General features: G+C 42.8%; 1 protein-coding gene across 1 annotated transcript in view; it reads left to right on the forward strand.

Annotated features, from left to right (window-relative positions):
- The window catches only part of CDH13 (cadherin 13), a 667,269-nt gene that overhangs the window by 261,490 nt on the left and 382,329 nt on the right, over positions 1–23,450 (forward strand). The window contains exon 4 of the mRNA XM_069739177.1: positions 17,260–17,376. Within this exon, the coding sequence (XP_069595278.1) occupies positions 17,260–17,376 (117 nt within the window). The remainder of the gene's footprint in view (positions 1–17,259; positions 17,377–23,450) is intronic.

The raw sequence follows: 23,450 nt of genomic DNA on the forward strand, positions 1-23,450 counted from the left end.
CTTTCAACTCCCTCCAAAGGTTTTCTATAGGGTTGAGATCTAGAGACTGGCTAGGCCACTCCAGGACCTTGAAATGCTTCTTACGAAGCCACTCCTTCGTTGCCCTGGCGGTGTGCTTTGGATCATTGTCATGTTGAAAGATCCAGCCACGTTTCATCTTCAATGTCCTTGCTGATGGAAGGAGGTTTGCACTCAAAATCTCACGATACATGGCCCCATTCATTCTTTCATGTACCCGGATCAGTCGTCCTGGCCCCTTTGCAGAGAAACAGCCCCAAAGCATGATGTTTCCACCACCATGCTTTACAGTAGGTATGGTGTTTGATGGATGCAACTCAGTATTCTTTTTCCTCCAAACACGACAAGTTGTGTTTCTACCAAACAGTTCCAGTTTGGTTTCATCAGACCATAGGACATTCTCCCAAAACTCCTCTGGATCATCCAAATGCTCTCTAGCAAACTTCAGACGGGCCCGGACATGTACTGGCTTAAGCAGTGGGACACGTCTGGCACTGCAGGATCTGAGTCCATGGTGGCGTAGTGTGTTACTTATGGTAGGCCTTGTTACATTGGTCCCAGCTCTCTGCAGTTCATTCACTAGGTCCCCCCGCGTGGTTCTGGGATTTTTGCTCTCCGTTCTTGTGATCATTCTGACCCCACGGGGTGGGATTTTGCGTGGAGCCCCAGATCAAGGGAGATTATCAGTGGTCTTGTATGTCTTCCATTTTCTAATTATTGCTCCCACTGTTGATTTCTTCACTCCAAGCTGGTTGGCTATTGCAGATTCAGTCTTCCCAGCCTGGTGCAGGGCTACAATTTTGTTTCTGGTGTCCTTTGACAGCTCTTTGGTCTTCACCATAGTGGAGTTTGGAGTCAGACTGTTTGAGGGTGTGCACAGGTGTCTTTTTATACTGATAACAAGTTTAAACAGGTGCCATTACTACAGGTAATGAGTGGAGGAAAGAGGAGACTCTTAAAGAAGAAGTTACAGGTCTGTGAGAGCCAGAAATCTTGATTGTTTGTTTCTGACCAAATACTTATTTTCCACCATAATATGCAAATAAATTGTTAAAAAAACAGACAATGTGATTTTCTGGATTTTTTTTTCTCAGTTTGTCTGCCATAGTTGAGGTCTACCTATGATGTAAATTACAGACGCCTCTCATCTTTTTAAGTGGTGGAACTTGCACTATTGCTGACTGACTAAATACTTTTTTGCCCCACTGTACATATATACCGTATATACTCGAGTATAAGCCGACCTGAGTATAAGCCGACCCCCCTAATTTTGCCACAAAAAACTGGGAAAACTTATTGACTCGAGTATAAGCCTAGGGTGGAAATGCAGCATTTACCGGTGAATTTCAAAAATAAAAATAGATCATTATTTCCCCTTAGCTGTGCGATATAGTGCTCTGCACCGTTCATATTTCCCCATAGCTGTGCCATATACGGTGCTCTGCACCGTTCACTGTGCCCCATAGATGTGCCATATACGGTGCTCTGCACCGTTCATTGTGCCCCATAGCTGTGCCATATACGGTGCTCTGCACCGTTCACTGTGCCCCATAGCTGTGCCATATACGGTGCTCTGCACCGTTCACTGTGCCCCATAGCTGTGCCATATACGGTGCTCTGCACCGTTCACTGTGCCCCATAGATGTGCCATATACGGTGCTCTGCACCGTTCACTGTGCCCCATAGCTGTGCCATATACGGTGCTCTGCACAGTTCACTGTGCCCCATAGATGTACCATATACGGTGCTCCGCACCGTTCACTGTGCCCCATAGCTGTGCCATATACGGTGCTCTGCACCGTTCATTGTGCCCCATAGCTGTGCCATATACGGTGCTCTGCACCGTTCACTGTGCCCCATAGATGTGCCATATACGGTGCTCTGCACCATTCATTGTGCCCCATAGCTGTGCCATATACGGTGCTCTGCACCGTTCACTGTGCCCCATAGATGTGCCATATACGGTGCCCTGCACCGTTCATTGTGCCCCATAGCTGTGCCATATACGGTGCTCTGCACCGTTCACTGTGCCCCATAGATGCTCCACATAAATCTCTGCCGCCGCCGCTGCTGCTGCTGCAATAAAAAAAACAAAACACATACTCACCTCCCTTGATTGCAGCTCCCGGCGTCTCGTTCCGGCGCCTCCATCTTCCCGGCGTCTCTGCTCTGACTGATCAGGCAGAGGGCGCCGCGCACACTATATGCGTCATCGCGCCCTCTGACCTGAACAGTCAGAGCGCAGACGCCGGGAAGATGGAGGCGCCGGCCGGGAAGATGGAGCGACGCTCGGCGGCTGGAACGCGGACAGGTGAATATGCTATACTTACCTAGTCCTGGCAATCCTCGCGCTGTCCCTCTGCCTGGTCTTCGGTGCCGCAGCTTCTTTCTCTATCAGCGGTCACCGGCACCGCTGATTAGAGGAATGAATAGGCGGCTCCGCCCCTATGGGAGGTGGAGCCGCTTATTCATTTCTGTAATGAGCGGTCCCACGTGACCGCTGAAGAGGGGAAGAAGCTGCAGCACAGAAGACCGTGGGACGGCAGGGACAGCGCGAGGATCGCTGGGACTAGGTAAGTATACCCCAGCGCCCTCACCCCCTCACCCGTCGACCCTGCCACCCACCTTGACTCGAGTATAAGCCGAGAGGGGCACTTTCAGCCCAAAATTTTGGGCTGAAAATCTCGGCTTATACTCGAGTATATACAGTATATGTATATGTGTGTGTGTGTGTAAAATGTAAAAAAAGCCTATTTAATTGAAAAATCTAATTTTAAACAATATGTAATTTTCTGGTAACATATTAAGTTAAACCATGAACGTAAAATTGTTATTCACAAAAAAGTGCCCAATTTTACAAAATTTGATACACAATATTCCAAATATTGGAACATTGACTTAAAAGTAGTTACTGCTTGGCAAAAGAAGTGAACGGTAACTGAAAATCATCCGTTCATCCTAGTATGATAATGTGGTAAGATCTTTCTTAACAGAAATGTATCTTGGAAAAAAAATTCCAAATGAGTTGATTTCTCCGACGATGACATTCCAATACAAGATTTGAGGAGGGAGAGGATGCATGAAAAATATTTTGCCAGGAAAGCCACAAATTTTTTTTTTTGCAAGTTAATTCCTAAAAAATGGAAGAAATTAATAAACGCCAACTGTACTTGTCCAAAAGGCTCGCGATCAATAACAGTGGATGTCTTGTCATATAGTGTATGGGAGTTAAGGATGGCCAGTGCTTAGATCGTCTTTTTGGTAAGACGTGTACTTGACTGTGACAGAGTATCTACAAGAGGTCCTTGCACCTATCAGTCAAACGCGGAGGAGGCCGCCTGCTGTATCGTAATGTATGTCTTCTGAAACAGCTGATCTTTGCAAAGCGAATACATTAATTCACTGGCAATCTGTGACACCATTGTCATCTTCAGAGTCCTCTTAACCCTCCGCTGCGCTGAGACGATCATTCTTCAGTGCCTGGTGACCTTCATGTAACGCTTTTACTGAAAAGTACACTCCAGTAATTACATCGGCTTCAGGTCTTGTAGAATTTTCAAGGGTGAGTAAGTGATAGAAGATGGAGCCTCGCAGACGAGTAGTGAACTGCGCAGGAATTTTTTTTATAATTTTCTTCATTCTCAAAAATTAAAACCTGTAGCTGGTAGATAAAAACTGGATAGCAGTGTAATATTCTGTCACAAGCCGGCTAGGACTGGCCCACCGGAGAACGGGTGAATTCCTGATAGGCCGCTGTGCAGGAGTAAGTCACTTACCTCCCAACAGGAGCAGTAGTTTGCACAATACACTTAATTCTCTATGTAGTGAAAGAAGCAGCTCCTCTTCCTTCGTTTAGCAAACGAATCAGTGTATTATTACATAGAAGCAGCGATTGAGGATAATATAATATTTGCATGTTTATGAAAAGTGGGTCAATGTCACTGGTGGGCCCTTGTTACTGCCACTGATCACAAGATAAGCAAATCACTTTGAGGCAAATTGGATTTGCTCCGAAATTCACAAAAAGTCTGGAATCCCTATTTGATTTGTGCAAATCCCGAAAAATGCAAAATTATGGCCTGCTGGATTCAAAAAGGATGGGAGGGAATTCTGAATTATTGTTTTTCCACATCTATATATATAATCATCTAAGGGGCATTTCCGTCTGTTTGTCTGTCTGTCACGCAAATCCCGCGTCACTGATTGGTCGCGGCTTCCAGGCCGCAACCATTCATCGATGGGCACAGCCCGGCCGAGAATTATTCCCTCCTTACTTCTGTTCAGTCAGTGCTTGGTGCCCGCTCCATACTCCCCTCCAGTCAGCGCTCACATAGGGTTAATGGCAGCGTTATGCCGCGGGTAACGCACTCCGTTAACGCTGCTATTAACCCTGTGTGACCAACTTTTTACTATTGATGCTGCCTATGCAGCATCAATGGTAAAAAAAATCTAATGTTAAAAATAATAACAAAACAAAAAACCTGCTATTCTCACCTTCCGTTGTCCGCTGATGCGCGCTCGGCTGCCGCCAGCTTCCGTTCCCAGAGATGCACCTGGGTAATTTCGCAATGCATCTCTGGGAACAAAAGCTGGCGGCAGCAGCATTGGGACAGCTTCGCTGGACGTTGGAGGGTGAGTATATAACTATTTTTTATTTTAATTATTTTTTTAACAGGGATATGGTGCCCACACTACTATATACTACGTGGGCTGTGTTATATACTGTGTGGCTGCTATATACTACGTGGGCTGTGTTATATACTGCGTGGGCTGTGTTATATACTGTGTGGGCTGTGCTATATATTACATGGGCTCTGTTATATACTGCGTGGCTGCTATATACTACTTTGGTAGTGTTATATACTATGTGGGCAGTGTTATATACTGCATGGGCTGTGTTATATACTGGGTGGTCACTTTTATATACTGCGTGGCCTGCGTTATATACTGCGTGGGCTGTGTTATATACTGCGCTGGGCTGTGTTGTATACTGTGTGGGTTGTGTTATATACTGCGTGGCTGTGCTATATATTACGTGGGCTGTGTTATATATTGCGTGGGCTGTGCTATATACTGCATAGGCTGTGTTATAGTCTGTGTGTGCTGTGATATATACTGCGTGGGCTGTGTTATATACTGCGTGGGCTGTTATATACTGCGTGGGCTGTGCTATTTATTACGTGGGCTGTATTATATACTGCATTTCCTGTGTTATATTGTCACGCCGTTAACAGTGATAAAGGGGCAGGATGGCGTACTGGGACCCGCACCTGTCCCTGCCACTATAATGGGGCCCTGGCTTTCACTTATCTAAGGGGTACATATAATGGTTAGGAGGCCTGAGCTGCCAGCGTATCCCTGTCTCCTGTGCAGGCCCTATCAGTGGCCCCCTCTTCCCCCCAAGGGAGGTGGACGGCACCAGTGTATAAATACGACAATTATACAGGGTATACAGACAAGGTAACTAAAAGTCTCAAACTCACCAAATGCTCACACAACCACAGAGGAAACACAGAGAAGGGAAGAGAAGATAAAAACTAGGAAGGAAAACAGGTTTAACATGCAACCAAAACAGCAGACACCAATCTCTGTAAATAAACCTCCAAGCTCCTAATACAACGCTCCTTCTCACTCCAAGCCAGGCAGCAGAACTGATCACTGACAACAGTTGTAGACAAAGCTGAGTTTATATAAGAGCGGAGATTACCAAAACCAAATCAGCTGAGAGACATAGCTCTCAGTAACTTCAGTAACAAGGTTTAACTCCTGCCCTGCTGGCACAAGACAACCAGGTCAGAATTCAGGAGAAGAGCTTCTGTTCATTGTGTGTGAATGAGGCCCAGAGCGCTGCGGTTCTCTGGAACCTCTCTGTCGCGGTAGCCCTGTAACATATATACTGTGTGGCCTGTGCTATACATTACGTGGGCTGTGTTATATACTACGTGGCTGTGTTATATACTACGTGGCTCCTATATACTACGTGGCCTGTGCTATATACTATGTGGCTGCTATATACATACTGTACATACATATTCTAGAATACCCAATGCATTAGAATCGTGCCACCATCTAGTATATTAATACTCATCCAGCTTTCAACCGTCTTTTTTGGCCCGGTTATTGGTGGTGTCTGCACTGGGTCATCCAAATTCCCAGTGGAGCATTACATGGCTTTTAAGTCTCCATACATTGACTTGGCACTCTCCACAAGAAGAAATTCACCCCTTTGACCTCCTGTCAGAGGTCTTTAACCCAACCAAAGCAGTTCTCCTGGTTTACACTGATGAGGGGCAAACTCCCTGAAACATGTGTCTGCAAATGGATTGTCTGGTTTTGCTTCTTATCCAAAGCCTTGTGGAAGATCCTTTTAAAAATCGATATTGACATTTAGGTTTGCTATATGTGACACTTGAGCTACTGTCTTCTTTCTGTCTGAGGAGGCTATTTATATATTTAATTCCCTGAGGAGCATTGGATGGCTTATAACTTTCCTTACGTCATCTTGGCACTCTCCACAAAGAGAAACTTTACCCCTTATACCAACTATCAGTGGTCTCACCCAGCCAAATCAGATCGCCTGCTTTTGCCCTAATGAGGAGCAAAAAACACGAAACAGGTGTCTGGAAATTGAGTTTCTGTTTTGGATTGTTATTCTAAGTTACGCGACAAGGCTTGTATAAGGGTCAATATTGACACGTAGGATGGCTATATCCAATAGGTGACATTTGGGTTCCTGTCCTGAGCCTTTTTTCATAGTCAGTACAGGAAGCTAATGAATAGGCGAAACTATCAATAAACTCCCCCGTATCTACAGATCCTCATTCTCCCATTTATCATCCTTCGAGTTTGTAAGCTCCGGATTCTCAGTTACATTTTTTTTTGATACACCCGAATGTGTTACTATATAATTTCTTGCTTATGATATTACCTCCGGGAGCATAGAACATCTCGACACTCGTTACTTCTTGATCCCTTATGCTTGTTTCAATAATCCTGTTGACTCGCTTGGCATGTTTATTGCTTTGCACCGATTGTAGAGACTAATCAAACTGATCTCCTTTGCCGCTAACTCTCCAATTTATTTTTGCATTATTGACTGCCACCGGTTAGCGGGAGCACAATATTTACCTGTAAATGTAAAATGTGCCGAAAGCAGACTGATTACAGCCAGACAGGTGTGAGAGGACATCTCGGAGCTTATCTCACGGCTTCTGCTAGGAGTCATTATCTTGTCAGTCCTAATATCTTTCTTTTTTTTTTTTTTTTTACGGTTGAAACCTAAATAAAAAAAATGAGAAGATTGCATGCAAATCAATATAGGTGCCAGGATACGGCAGGAGATATCAGGAAGATTTGAACAGTACATGTCTTCAAAGTGCAGAATGTTTTCAGATTTTTTTTGTCCGTGTTGTGTTACGCTGGATTACTTTTTGGCAATGAGAATTGCCGGTCATTGTTTCAAATCTAGCCATTTGGCAGACTTGGAAAATTATTTCCAATTGTTTTTGCCTGTGAGTGAAAAATGTGTCGTGGAGAGATAAAATTCTTACTTTCCACGTAGGCTGAAAACGCCTTGTACATATGAAGCACGCGCCACTAAATAAAATATTCCAGAGTTACAGTTTCCCGCCGTTCCTTTATTTCAGACAGAATAGAATTTGCATAAAATGTTAGAAAGTTTCACAATCGTATTCTCTTCTCTCGAGCTGTCAGACTTATTTACCCAATTTGTGCCTTGGGAAACAACACTTTTCCTACGCGGCTTTATCTTCTACAGCATTGCATTTCGTTTTCTTGGATTAACTCTTCAAGTTTTAGTTAATCTTTTCGGAATGGTTGTCTATCACACCCTCAAATTAATACCACCCCTGCAGTCTGTTTTTACGCTTAGCACCTGGGTAGTGAGGGCCATGACCCTCCCAGAAATCAGCACGAGAAATATAATTTTGCAATGAGCTGCCAAATTGGAGGTCCACGCCTTCATTCTACGTTGTCTGCTGCCACCAAATTAGAGTTAATCACTATCGATGAGAATAAAATGTGGTATGTCTAAGTTGCTGTCAAAGACCGGTGGTCAATGAAGAAGAGTTTATTGAGGACAACACATATTGGAGATGATCCAACTCTTTCATCGTGTACCTGGGACATACCACCCATTTTTCTCACCAACAGTCTTTTCTCAATTGCTTGACCTGTGGGTTTTCGAATAAGTGGCTAGTTACCAACGATCCTTCCTCACGGTCATCAGTATTGTTCCTGTCTTGCACAACCTTGCCAGTTCCATGCCATAAATAACCTATCCATTGTGTCCATAAATCCCCCATGAAGAACCTTTGTTTTCTCTTTATCGTAAACCACAGACCAGGGAGTAGCAGCTAAGTTCAATACCTTGGCTGGGCGTGACTGTGCAAGTGTATATGTTCTTCTTCCCCTATCCATTTCCTAGTTCTATTATTCTATATATTAGTATGGCAACTTAAAGAAGTTGTCCACTACTTTTATATTGATGGTCTCTTCTTAGGATAGGGCATCAATGTCTGATCTGGCACTAGGCATCCCCGCCGATCGGCTGTTAACGGTGCTGTCAGACGGAAGTACTTGCGGAGCTTGGCTGTCTACTTGTACTGGCCGAGGCTTGTTACTGCACATCCATCTCCTATTGAATTGACTAGAAGGCAGCTGTGCAGTACCCCGCGGTGGCCAATACAAGTAGATGAGCAAGCTCCGCAAGTGAGTACTTTTGGCCGGCACCAATAATAGCTGATCTGCAAGGGTGCCGGGTGCCGAGTGCCGGACCCTTGGCCTATCAGATATTGATGCCCTATCTTGAAGATAAGGCATCAATGTAAAAGTAGTCTTCTTCAAGTTCTTTAACCCTTTAACAATAAGAGTTAGCTCAGTTTTTGCATTTTAGTTTTTTGCTCCCCTTCTTTCCAGAGCCATAACTTTTTTTTATTTTTTTCGGTCAAAATGGCCATGTGAGGGCTTGTTTTTTGCGGACCGAGTTGTATTTTTTAACGACCTTATTGGTTTTAACATATTGTGCACTGGAAAACAGGAAAAAATTCCAAGTGTGGTGAAATTGCAAAAAAAAGTGTAATTCCACAGTTTTTTTTAACCATTGTTCACAAAATGCTAAAAGTGACCTGCCATTATGATTGATTCTCCAGGTCATTATGAGTTCATAGACACCAAACATGTCTAGGTTCTTTTTTATTTAACTGATGAAAAAAAAAAATAATTTGGTAAAAAAAAAAAAGGTGCCATTTTCTGAAACCTGTAGCATCTCCATTTTTCGTGATCTGGGCCTGGGTGGAGGCTTATTTTTTGTATGCTGAGCTGATGTTTTTAATGCTACAAATTTGGTGTATATACAATCTTTTGATCTCCTGTTACTGCATTTTATTGCAAAGTAGTGGCAACCAAAAAAATACGTAATTCTGATGGTTTTAATTTTTTTCTCGTTACGTCTTTTAGCAATTTGGTTAATTGTTTTTTTATATTGATAGATCGGGCAATTCTGAACACGGCAATACCAAATATATGTATGTTTGTTTTTTTATTGTTTTATTTTGAATGGGGCGAAAGGGGGGTGATTTATACTTTTATTTTTTGTAATTTTTTTTAATACTTTAAAACCTTTTTTTTTACTTTTTGCATGCTTCAATAGCCTCCATAGGAGACTAGAAGCTGCAGTACATTGATCTCCTTTTCACCATACAGGCGATGATCAGATCGCCGGTGTGTAGCAGAAATGCTCACTTGCTATGATCGCCAATCACCGGGTGACCCACAATCATGTGACTAGGTCACTGATCGGCGGGATTAGCAACACACTTCCGGAAAGCACCAGTTAAATGCTGATGTCAGAGATTGACAGCGGCATTTAACTAGTTAGCAGCCACAGGTGGATTGCAATTCCACCTGCGGCTGTTGCTGGCACAAATCAGCTCTCACGTGCCCGGAAAGGTGAGGGCTCAGCGTTGGAGCCCGCATCAACTAGGGGGAACCTGGCATTGGCGTACTGTTGGAAAGGGGTTAAGAAAAGACATGAGCATGTACATTTGCAGAAGCCTAACCACATCAGTGCTCCTTAAGGAGCACTGCAAACCGCCTCCTACCCTCTTGAATACCTAGTGCCATTTATGATTTATAGTCTTGGTGTCACATCATCGTTGTGTCGTGACGCACACATGATGTATTGCTGACAAATTAGAAGAAGAGTTGGGGATGCCAGTAGGGTGAAGGTGAGTTTCGCTGCTTCCTTTTTGGTGGCCTAACTTGGCCGTTGGACCAAGGTCCTGCAAATCAATTCACTCATCTCTACATCTGAGTTATTATGGCATCAACTGCAGGCAATGACAGGATGGACTACCATACTTTATGTAGTGGACCTAAAGAGAAATTCCGTGTCACACATGGAGGGGTGCTAGACTTCGATAGAAGAATACTAACGTTCCAGTCAAAGTCATAGCAGACTATGAAGCTCATGTATCGAAAGAGCATGAAAATTATGCACAACCACTATGGAAGACTCAAGACTCCCATAGATACTTAGTTTTCTCAAAGATTAATGCTTTTCAAGGCAGAAACTTTTTTTTTAAAAAGAATGCTTCCATTATGGCTGCGACTCGTCTCCATTACCAGTTCATATCTGTGATCTTTAAAGCTTTTCCATGGATGGCTCCCTATGTTGATTTTCTTTTTCTGCCTATTGATCATAGTGGGTTTGTTAGGAGATGTCTTTCGCTAAACTAACGCTACTACATATTAAATTAGAGCATCACATCCAGAGACTAGATTTAACTTAGAAAGTGAAAAAGAAATGAATGCATATACACTACAGAAGGTCTATATCATTATCTTGCCTCCATACGTTTTATCTTACAGCCAAACAGCCCCCCACTGGCATCGTGTAGACAGCAACCTCATGACTCATCAGTATTGAGACTTGATTAATGTATCCTGGACATTACACCTGCTCCCAATTCCCGCATTCTTCCTCTTCTCCTTCCACATTCTTGTAGGCTTCACCTACTTTAGATCCTCTGTCTTGTAACTGTAAGGCTTTTCTAATTCCTCTGGGAGAATATATGCTGAACGAGTAAAGCTAAATTTATATATTATTAATTATTTTTTTCTATAAAAGATAGAAAACTCTAAAATCTGCTTGTAAATGTTTGCTTTGCGAAAATATAATATTTGGGGACCAATTATTAAAAAAGTGCAATGTGCTCAAAAGAATGGGTAAAAGTTTAACCCAGAAAATTCTTTGCAAAGTTTCTTGCCAAGATGTAGACCTTTGATGACCAAGTTTTACACACCTGTCACAGGCCCGAGATCTGCTCTCTTCACCATGTTCCGCTAAACTTTTTTGTGCTTCACATCGGGCTTTGTAAGTAGCCCGACGTTCTCCCATGTGATCATCTTGCCTATAGAAGGCTAACCAAGATGCACAACTTTGTCTTCGTATCAAGACTTTAGGGTTCCTGAGAATAACTGCAGAATGAAGTTATTTCATTTGATAATATTGGTTCACTTCTTTCTGGTTGGGTCACACATGGTCTTCATGGAGCAGGCATGGGAAAGGTTAACATGGGAATTTATTTTCCTCCTTCCCATCTTGCATACAATAGAAGAGTTTTGCGTCTTTTCGGCCAGGTCACCTCCTCTTTTGTTATATTTACCAATTGGGGGAATGCCACGCAGATTTATGTCAAAAGCTCGATGATGCCAAGGTTGGCAATTCTTTGCCCCTGTCCAATAAATAGCAATGTCCCTTTATATAAAAAGATGAAATACAGCACTTTTTAAAAAAAAGAAAGGGTTTTTCTCATTTTGAAAAATGGGTAAAATTGCACAGTGCAAGTAAAAATGAGCACTTTTACCATTTACCTCGTATTAAAAATCCTGTTTTCCGGAGTTGAGGGATTTGCAAGTTCTTCGTATTAGAGCTTGCAAGCGCTGCTCAGAAGCTGGGTGGATGGCTGGATTGTTGGAGCTTCAGTCCACCATTGCTGAAGAGGCAAAGTTGGGAGAGACTTGCAGTATGGGAGATAGAACAGCTGGGACTAGCAATGCCGGCCAGAGCTGTCAATCTTCAGGAGTATATCCCCTCCAGCAAGCAGGAAATGAGGAGGTAGAGTAGCGGTGTGCTCCTGAAGAAAAAAGATGAAAAAAAAAACCTTTCGGATATGAGTAGATTATAATCCATGGATTCCATGTAGTCTCTTGGAAAGAGGAAAAAGTCTCTTTATATAGTTCACAACTGGCCTTCAACTAGCATCCAGAGGTCAGAGAAAGATATGAATGAGGTTAACTCGCATTGTTTGATTATATAATCTGTTAGCATGGTTTTCCCTCCTCTGTTTTGGCAAGTCAACAAACTGGCTGGCTTGGACAATGTGTAATCAACATATCAGCAAACATCATTGTTCAATGACCATGCTTTACTGTTTTACAAAGATAGCAGACAATAAACGGTAACAGCTCATACTTGAGGTAAATATTTGTCCTACAAGGAGAGTCAATACTTCTGACAACAGTTTATGATTCTGGGCCTGGTCTGGTATAATTAAGATTAAATGCTGTGTTACCTTGAAGTTCAATCACTTTGAAGATGGCTTTTTAAAAAAAAAACTGATAAAGTTGGGGTTTTGACCTGAAATTGAAGCCTCACAGACTACTAACATCTTATTTTTATTTTCGAGCAATGTTTAGAAAATCTACTAAACGGATCCCATCTTGTAACAGTAAGGTCAAGAACCCATCATGAGGACAATTGAGTTTGTTTAGTCTAGGGACCCATAATGTGCTGGTTCTTGGATATTTATTGGGAAAAAGAGATATAAAATGTTGTTCCACTCATGAGTCTGATGCTGACGGCTGTGTACAAGGTATAAAGATTGACAAATAGCATGGAAACCCCACTGACTACTTGTCAACCTAAGCCAAGGCTTATCATTTTTGACTGTGTGTTTTTTACCAAAGCTTTCAAAGAAGTGATAAGAATCCTACTTGATCCTTGGTTACAATTTACAAGAAGAAGAAATGATGCAATCATCTGTGGCTCAAACGGAAATTGAAAGGGTTAGCTGGCATCAAGAAGCAATAATAAAAGAAAATTAAGACTGACTGTAGGAGTCTGATGGACGAATACATGATGTACTAGGGAGCAAGGGATTTCTTTTTAGTGCCTTATTTTAGGTTGCGAAGATTTTTTCTTCTCTCCACAAATGATGTCATTATTAGTTGTTACTTCGACATTTTTTTTTCTTTTTTCTAGATCAACATTCTGGAAAAATAGGCAAAACTCGATGGAACTTTGTCTTTTGCACAACCTTTCCTACTAGGCTACAAAGAACATTTGTAGAGTGCCTACAGGATTGGTTGTTCCAATGTTAAAGAAGTTTTACATGTTTAGAAAAATGGACCCCATATACTTTCAGGCATGAAAAATAGTAAAGCCAAATGGTACTTGACTTCTCCCGCTTCAGTGCTGGGTCTATCTCACTGATCGGTTTGTGTTTTGGCTGCAGCGATGACCTAACATTGACAACTAGCATCACAGCTGCAGCCAATCACTGAACTTGGCGGCCATCTATATTAGCAGAGGAAGCCGGGATCAGTAATGATGAGTGATGTTGACACTTCTGTAGCCAAAACAGAGACCGGAGAACCGGTGTGGAGCAGGTAGGGAGAGCGGCATCTATAACTGCAAGTATTTGGGGTCCACTTTTCTAAAAATGGAAAACCCCTTTAAGCAGCTAGGGAACCAGACTTGAGGTTATTAACACCTCTATTCTTAAGAGGTTTGATCTGTCTTTGAAATTTTTGGCAAATCCACCAGCAGATGTCTAGTAGATGCGCACCCCATCTCTGGGATCAGCATTAATCTTAGAAAGATGAATGTCAAGGCACAGATCTCTCCATTCCTGTAGATGGGCGCTTTTATTTTTCGGCATATCTTGGACATTTGTGGCATATTCTGTGGATGTACTGTGCCATAAATATCCAGGATGGAAAAAGCCCTTTATGTTAGATATGTGTGGTTGAGCAGAGTGTATAACAGATCATTACTGAACGGGGACACCAATGGCTCTTGCGCTCTAGATCCAACAATTTTTGCCAAAACCTATGCAAAGACAGCCATGTAGGGGCAAATGGCTCCTTCTACCAACCTAAGGTCAGAGCCTTGGATAGAAGAATATATGGTATTCTGGAAATATTAACTGTTCACCTTTTGAAATATTGTTTTAGAAAATCACTGGTGGCCAATTTATTAACACCATTCAATGACTTTCTCCTCAAAGATGCTTGTTCGCTATGTCTTCTGTTGTAGAATGATGTGAGATCATTGGGAACCACAATTTGAAAATAATTAAACTTTGGTTGCAAAACATTTATTTTTTTCCAAACAAAGAGAAATGGTGAGGAAAAGTGAGAACTGATCATATCTTAGACGTTTGGATCTTTATTACTGTCACAAAAGGTTATAGTGGTAGACCCTCCTGGACAAACTCCTTTTGTTAGAGGGGTCTTGTGATTATAGATTGTGGGGTCTATCCTGCAATCAACTGTAAAATATTGAGGATTGCTGCAAATAGCGTTTTGTTTCCCACAGGGAAAATAAAGCATTACAATATTGGCCATTAAAATGATAGATTACTTTCAGACTTGCTGGTACCCTAGAACCTGGAAAATGAAGATCCTAAGATCCCCCTCTTTGTACTCAGAAATCCTTAATCAAACTGAAGAGAACATTTTTATTAATAACTACAACACCCACCCATATACTCTTTAGGGTAAGTTCCAATCAAAAAGGGGGTCAGGACTCTACTCTTTAACACTAGGACTACTGGACTCGTGACCCCAACTAGAACTACTGGAGTGCAAGTTGTCAAAATGACTATACCAGTAGTCCTAGTGTTAAACTAGAAAGGAAAGACACTTTCTATAAGGGGTCAGATTTAGAAAATTTGAAAAGTCATGTATTCCATAGATGGCTGAAACGTCTGGTCTGATGACTTTGCCATGAGTGCCTGAAGATCGATCATGGGATGGTTAATTCTGAAAGGGATAGTCCTTCTTTACATAACTCATTTGATCGTTCTAAATTTTTTTAATTATACATTTGGATTTACTTTTAGATGGTTTAAGGGATAATATCTTTCTTTGTGGAGAGTGACATGCTTGAGATGCCAGTGTACGGAGACTTAAAGGCTGTCATGGTCAGGACATGGTTAATGTCCTGTCAGGGTTAATTTTGCTAGCCTCTTTTCCAAAATGGGAGGGGTATTTATACTCGCTTCTAACCTGGTTTCTCTGTCAGCTATAGATTGTGTTTCTGTCTGTATGCGTGACTCCTGGAGTGTGTGCCCGGCTTGCATAGCATTGTCTTGCTTTCCGTGCTTTACCCTGTTTGTGTTCCTGGCTACTGAACTCTGGCTTTGCTTCTGACGATCCCCTGTCTCTCCGTTTTGGTACTTCGTAATCTCCTGGCTATGACTTCTGCTTGTTTGATTATTCTTTAGTGCTTGTCCCTTCTCTGTTTCCCTGGCATCTGGCTCCGCCCCCTTTCCTCCTCCCACTCTGTCACATGGTCTAAGGTCCTGTTCATTACCTGCACACTCTGTTTCATGTCAAAGGTCCCGTGGGTTCAGGTTAGTAGCTTGGCATCTTGCTCAGCTGCTGTGTGCAGCTTCCCCTGCAGCATGGATACCCGGGCGCCGTGACAAAGGCCATGCAATGTTCCATTGGGAAAAACCTTTGCAAATAGCCTTTTCAGAGAGGAAGAGGACTTGAACTCTAGTGCCACCTATTGGAAGTAGCAAGCCTATAAGTCAATATTGAACCTTTAATGGGCCTTGCCATACAGAATGACTAAGGATAAAAGCCAAACAAGAATCTCAGTTTGCGGACGTGTTTTGGGGCGTTGACCCTGTCAGAAACCTCTCATAAAGCCAAATCAGATATCTTGTTTTGCACTGAGGAGAAGCAACACCCTGAAACATGTGTCTGGAAATTGAGATTGTGGTTTGGCTTTTATCCTAGGTCACATGGCAAGGCTCTTTGAAGGGTGGCACTAGAGTGCAATTCCTATTCCTTTTCAAAGAGGCAACTTGCATGGTGTAAGTTTAAAAGTTGTAAAGTCCATGTTCGGTTTTGCTTGGCAAACGTCATATCCACTGGTTCTGAGCAATCAATATCGAGTTAGGTGTTGTATGATGTGTCCTACTTTTTTTGACAAGTTAAGGTTTGGGGACTGTCAGTAAAAGCTTTTGAAAGAAACTCTCGAAAATTTTTCATCAAGATCAATACAGAAGTTGGGAATAATTTGATTTCTATCCAACACTTGACAATTTGACACCATCAAGACTAATTTATTGAAGTCTCTAAATGACCAGAAAAGCAACATCTATTGCGGTAACTAATAATGAGCTCCGAAAGGGCCCACCTTTCACGTAGCCTTTTAAATGCTGCTAGTGACAAGATCAATATGTTTACAACATTCTCGCTTATTCCCATGACAAGAACATAATGAAGTTTCCAAGAAAAAGAGTAATGTATCAAGTCTTCAAATACAGATTGGAACATTTGACTCTGCGAAATAGAAAAAAAAAATCCCTGAAGATCATCAAAAATCATTAAGTAATGGGGTTTTAGACAAGATGAAGAAATTACTTTGCTTATCAAGAGGCTCTCAGACTTGATTGACCCAAATTTTATGACATTCCAGCTGATTGTCGGTTCCAAACTTGTCAAAACTTTTTTGAAAACAAAAACATTAAAGCGGTTGAGAATATAATTGGGCAAAAAAAAAATCCAACAACCCTTGTCTAGCTGGATGAAAGCCCTGCGGACCTCATCCCACCTGCCCCATGCCTGTCACCTCTTCTGATAGGTTAATTTGACATTATTACTATACATCACGTACAACCACTAAACAGAAAAGATGCTGGGGATGTCGCTGGTAAAAGGAGGGTGACAGTGCTACAGTCTGGCGGACATGGACTAAAGATGAGGCCAATGGTCCTTCAAATCTTTTTTGGTCACCTCTAGTTTTGAATATTAGAAAACGATAACTGAAATACCAAAATCAACTTGTGAACAAAGGCGGCACTGTTTTTCAAAGGAAGGAGCCATGTTTTTACAACCCTTTAAAACTTTGTAATTTTTTTCGTAATTATTTTTTCGATCTTGTACATTTTTGTTGAAGGTTTCTTTTGTTTTCCCCTACAGAACATGCTCAAAGCACCGAGACATCTTGCACTTTTGAGGCACAGGAGATCAATAGTGGCACCCCCTATCGCTATTCCAGAGAATCAGAGGACACCGTTTCCAAAAATTGTTGGCAAGGTAAGTCCCAATTCTTATTTCTTGATTGGCTGCTCATAATTTGCTACTAAAGAATTTTTCTACCCTAAAAAGTTTTGATGTGGTCAGCGGTGTTCCTCTCCTGTTCGTTGGAAGAGTACTTCACCAATTAGAGAATTGATTTGTGCACCCTGTAGAGTAGATGTAGTTCCATAAGGTTGGACTAGTCCCCCATTGTGATGCTAGGTTTTGCCACTCAGGGCAAAATTGCGTAATATCTGTTTTTCTCGTCTGGTTTTATGTTGCAAAGTCTGGGGCCACTAAACCATGTCGAAATGCAGTTAATAAAATAAGTAACACATTTTTGGAGCCAAGTTCTGAATTCCAGTCTAGCAGCATTGGGCAGCTGCGATTTACACTCATGATGTTGATGGACTGGAGTCCTGGACTCCTCTTTATTCCGAACACCAATATGGTTTGTTTTGACCCACACATTTTGGGCAAAATGTCAGCGACTAGAAATGGGCACATATATTCTCAGGACCAAGGACCAGTATCCAGTATCGCAGAGCCCTGTGAACTGCCCTCTACAGTGGGTCCTGTTTTCCTGTCTTCACACCGTAACGATGTCCCGCTAGGTTGGATAATAGAAAGAAGAGCCGGAGATGCGGTGGAGTAGGAGGCAGTTCGTAGGTTTCTGTTCAATCGGCTACGGAATAATGACTTGGCCGCCGGATTAAGGTCCTGCAAATCGATTAGCTCACCTTTATCCAAAACATGCCGGTGGATTTGTGGCCCCAAACTTGGTGATGAGTCCTTTTAATCACTGTTTGTTACAAGATAATTCCTCTGTTGAGTCCTGCCGTGCCCCCCTGTATCTAAGGACCCCTGAGTATGTAGAAGGATTGCCTTTATGGATACCTACCTCCTTGGCTCCAGCTGTACACATCCTTATATGAGTGTATACAAGTACTGTGGTCGGCTTTCCGAGACCACAAAAAGTTGCCTTTATTCACCCAGTTACTGAATAGATGCAATTGGACTCAGACACTTCTCTGCTTCTCTCCTTTTTTTTTAATTAATAGTGTGCCGATGCCAATGCCCTTTTTCTAACTCAGCACATTGAGCAAACTACTTGTCTTAAGGTTTCCATTGATTTCAATTAATTGAATCTAGGAATGACTTACCATAATTTCAGCCTGGAGTAAAACATCAACAAAAACTTATCAAGAAGGTACATTCTTAAGATCCTTGACCTAACAGTACCCCTTAATGCAAAACTCCAACATTCTTTTCTTGGTTGTTGTACCTGTAGCAGTGCTGTACATGGTAGTGACCGTGCCTGGTGCTGCAGGGCAATCACATTCACTGAGCTCCCATGAACTGCAGTACCAGGCAGGGACACTACCCTAATAAAGAATGCAGTGCTTTTAAGGCACAGCCATCCTGTTCCTATGGTTAGACAAGCACCAGTGAAGTATATAAAAAAAATTGACCCTTTTGGTGAATTTTTTTGCATAATTGTGTGTATTTTTTGCTAAAAATATATTTTGCAATTGGGTTTTATTAAAAAACTTGCACTGTTGGCATTTTATGGTCTTTGTGCTTTTGATTTCAGAATGAGCTAACAAAGAATCCCTTAGTGATCTTGTTCAGAGAGGAGTTTATAACTAATACCTAATAGCACTACTGAATGCAAAACACCAATCAGCTGAGCATTGCCATGCAGTCTTTCCTCCCATAGTTTCACCACTGTACACTATACTTTTTTATAACTTTTATCCATCTTCTCAGCTCCTACAAGCTTATATATTACCATTATCTTTTATCTCCTTCATATCCATTATCCATATTCTGAGATCCTCCTAGTTTATACATTATTATCTATCTTCTGCCTTCTTTCTAACCATTATCTATTTTCTGAGCTCCTCCTAGTTTATTACCATTACCTATCTTTTTTAGAACCATTATCTATCTACTAAGCTCCTCCTAGTTTATTACTGTTATCTATCTTCTACTGTATCTTCTTTATAGCTATCATCTATCTTCTTAGCTTCTCCTAGTTTCTTTATTACCATTATCTATTATCTCCTTTATATCCATTATCCATCTTCTGAGTTCCTCCTAGTGTAGTTTTTACTATTATCTATATTATATCTCCATTATAAACATTATATAGATTCTGAGCTCCGACTAGTTTATTTACTACCATTATCTATACTCTTTACTCTTTATAACCATTATCTGTCTTCTGATCTCCTCCTAGTTTATTACCATTACCTATCTTCTTTAGAAGCATTATCTATCTACTAAGTTCCTCCTAGTTTATTACTATTATCTATATTCTACTGTATCTTCTATATAACTTTTAGCCATCTTCTCAGTTCATCTTAGCTTATATATTACCATTATCTTTTATCTCCTTCATATCCATTATCCATCTTCTTAGTTACTCCTAGTTTCTACATTATTATCTATCCTCTGCCTTCTTTCTAACCATTATCTATCTGCTAAGCTCCTCCTAGTTTATTACTCTTATCTATCTTCTACTGTATCTTCTTTATAACTATTATCTATCTTTTCCGCCCCTCCTAGTTTCTTTATTACCATTATTTTTTTTCTCCTTTATATCTATTATCCATCTTCTGAGTTCCTCCTAGTTTATTTTTTAGTATATCTATCTTCTATCTCCATTATAAACATTATCAAACTTATGAGCTCCTTCTAGTTTATTAATTACCATTATCTATACTCTTTATAACCATTATTATTATCTACTGTCTCCTTTATATTCATTTTCTATCTTTTCAGCCCCTCCTAGTTTTTATATTTGCGTTAGCTATCTTCCTTATAACTATTACCTGTTTTCTGAGCTCCTCCTAGATTGTTTTACCTCAAAGTTCCACTTTTCTGTGATCTGTGTTCATAAATCAGCTTAGAGGATCGCAGAAGAAGATGATGATGGTTATAAACTCCCCTCGGACCCATATCACTGCCAGATTCTCAGTTAACTCATTCTGCAGCCAGCAATAAACAGTGCAACACTAAGTATATAGAAAGCAAACAATGCAAAATTTTTAACATAACCCAATTACGACAATGACTTTTTACTAAAAAATACGTGCATTTATGTAAAAAAAATGCTACTGAGGGTGTCATATGAAAAAATAAGAGCTCCTCAGCTGTCTACAGGTTGTTTGTGGTATTGCAATCAATTCCTGTTCACTTGGAACTTCAATGCAGTATCAAGCAGAATTCCTTTTCTGTATTAAAGTAGACTTTTTTTTCCAAATATTTTTCGAATGTTGCGCAGTTTTGTATAAAGTCTTGAAAAATATCATAAATTCAGCTCTGCTACATCTATGCAATATATACATAAGGGAATGTTCTGAGATACATTGCTTCATGGTTGTGCGTTCACCAATTAAAGACCCCATACCTAAGTGGATCACCCCCAAGGGCCGTGGGGTATTCGGACAGGGTGATCAACGCTGCTTTAAGGGGTCTGCTGGGGTGATGTTATGGCAGCTAGATGGTATACCTTCCCACATGTGAAGAGTCCGGCTGGTTTGGAGGCAAGTCCAGAGTTCCCTTTGTCCAGGTGGAAATCGGTAGCCTTCCCTTGCGCTGCGGTGGTGTAGTCCCTTACTGCCTATGGCTTCACATAAGGGTCTCACAGATGCGATGTTTCGCTCTCTCTGTCCCCCATGTAGGATAGGACAAAACCCGTATGACTGGTGACTTGAGCCTGTTTATAGGGTCTCTTAGATAACCCGGCTCTGTAGGTGTCACCGTGCCTCCTGGGTGTAGGTGCGGACAGGTAACCTGCAATTAGCTGTCCTGCCGGTCTCTGAAATAAGGCGTAGAGGTTCTTACTCCCTCGGTGTTCCGGCTACTGGGATTTTGCGCCTCAGAAGGAGGCAGCCTGAGCGGAGCTGGTCCCCTTCTGGTATCCTCTCCTTTGCTTTGACTTCCTTCACGCTCACTTTCTGGGAGCTGCAGCTCTGAGGGCATGCACAGCTTATTTAACTTTCTGTCCTCCTCAGACTACTGTCTGGAACTGATCTCCTACAGAACTCCTGTCTGGAGCTCTGTCAGGAACTAACTCCTGTCTGGAACTTCCAGACGGTGCCCTGCTTAAGCGGGGCCTGGTTTACATGGCGGTCCTTATGGGCCTGTGCCTTGGCTTGCAGATCCCTTTTGTCAAAGGCTCTGCGCCAGGCCTGGTGTTCCTCCTCCCTTTCTTCCAATTTGCGGGCAAGTTGCTGTTGATATTCGTCCCAGCTCAGGACCTCTAGGGTTTCTCTCTCCTGTTTGACTGTCCCGGGGAACCCCATGAGATTTGGTCCAGGATTCGCCTAGTGGTAGATGGTTTTCTCCACATACACCTCCCCAGGCAGGCTGGCGGGTTGGATCGGGACCTTCAGGAACTGTTCCATCCCCGTGGCCTGGTCCCACTCCCCTGGGATCTGGAGTCGGGCGGACCCATAACAGGGTGGTGCGGTGACGGGGCCCACTAAGAGGTCTTTGGCTGCTGGGGCAGGGTTGTCGTTCCTACCTCCCACAGCATCTCCGGTGCCGGGCTCCTCCTCCGATGTCAAGGGCTGCTGGACGGGACACGGCTCCTGCACGTCTCCCGCAGGTGCTGGCTTGCAGATGGTCCCAGCGTCTAACTGCATCTGCAGGAGCTGGTCAATCAGAGCTTCCACTCCGATCTGCAGGAGCGCAGGGTCGACTGGTGACGGCTCGCCGCGGCTTCCTTCCAGGTTGCTGGGGTAGTCCTCCGCTTCCACTCCATACTCTGGTTCTAGGCTGCTGGCCATGGCATCTTCTACATGGCTCTCTGCGTCCAGGTCTCTTTTTCTGCTCTTTCCTTCGGGGGTGGTTCCTTCTTCTTGGTCTCCTCCCGCCATTTAGGATCAGAAGGCGGATCTCTGTTGCTGACGGACACATCCTCAGGGTACAGAGATACTTGGACTGGGCAGCCATTATTTTTTGCGCTTCTCAGTTAGTTCCCGCCACGATGGCACGCCTTTCTTTTTCAGCGCTCTTCGTGGCGCTGTAATGGCGGCGGTTTTGGCAGTCTTTTTGCAATACACAGTCTCACAATAAAACACGATTCAGGTACAGTTCTGGCACAGTTCTGGCACAGTCTCTAGCCGCACATGACCCAATTCACGGGGTTTAGTAGATCCTGTTTGTGACACCAAGTTGGATCGCCCCCAAGGGCCATGGGGTTCTCGGTACCGAGTCCTTCAGTTCACAGGGGGATGTCATCGTGGCAGACCCGGTCCGTGGCCCTGAGACATCTGTATAAAAGGGAAAGGTCTTTAAAGGGATAATGTTTATGTTCGTGACGCCACCTGTGGTATTCAGTCAGGGTGACCAACGCTGCTTTAAGGGGTCTGCTGGGGTGATGTTATGGCAGCTAGATGGTATACCTTCCCGCATGTGAAGTATGTCCCCAGGGATTCCCCGTGGTATGGTGAAGGGCGCAGTGAAGAACGAGGACACAAGGTTGCAGTGTCTTTACCTTTACTGAAGAATTCAGCATCCACAGTCCAGGGTACCAGATCACAGGGCAGGCAAAGTCCGGCCGGTTTGGAGACAGGTCCAGAGTTCCCTTGTCCAGGTGGAAATCGGTAGCCTTCCCTTGCGCTGCGGTGGTGTAGTCCATTACTGCCTATGGCTTCACATAAGGGTCTCACAGATGCTAGGTTTCGCTCTCTCTGTCCCCCATGTAGGATAGGACAAAACTCGTATGACTGGTGACTTGAGCCTGTTTATAGGGTCTCTTAGATAACCCGGCTCTGTAGGTGTCACCGTGCCTCCTGGGTGTAGGTGCGGACAGGTAACCTGCAATTAGCTGTCCTGCTGGTCTCTGAAATAAGGCGTAGAGGTCCTTAATCCCTCGGTGTTTCTGCTACTGGGATTTTGCGCCTCAGAAGGAGGCAGCCTGAGCAGAGCTGGTCCCCTTCTGGTATCCTCTCCTTTGCTTCGACTTCCTTCACGCTCGCTGCAATACAATTCTGCCTTTCAATGTCTTTTTCTGGGTACTGCAGCTCTGAGGGCATGCACAGCTCCTTTAACTTTCTGTCCTCCTCAGACTACTATCT

Source organism: Ranitomeya imitator, chromosome 9 (genome assembly GCF_032444005.1).
Source record: "Ranitomeya imitator isolate aRanImi1 chromosome 9, aRanImi1.pri, whole genome shotgun sequence".
In the NCBI taxonomy this organism is placed as follows: Eukaryota; Metazoa; Chordata; class Amphibia; order Anura; family Dendrobatidae; genus Ranitomeya; species Ranitomeya imitator.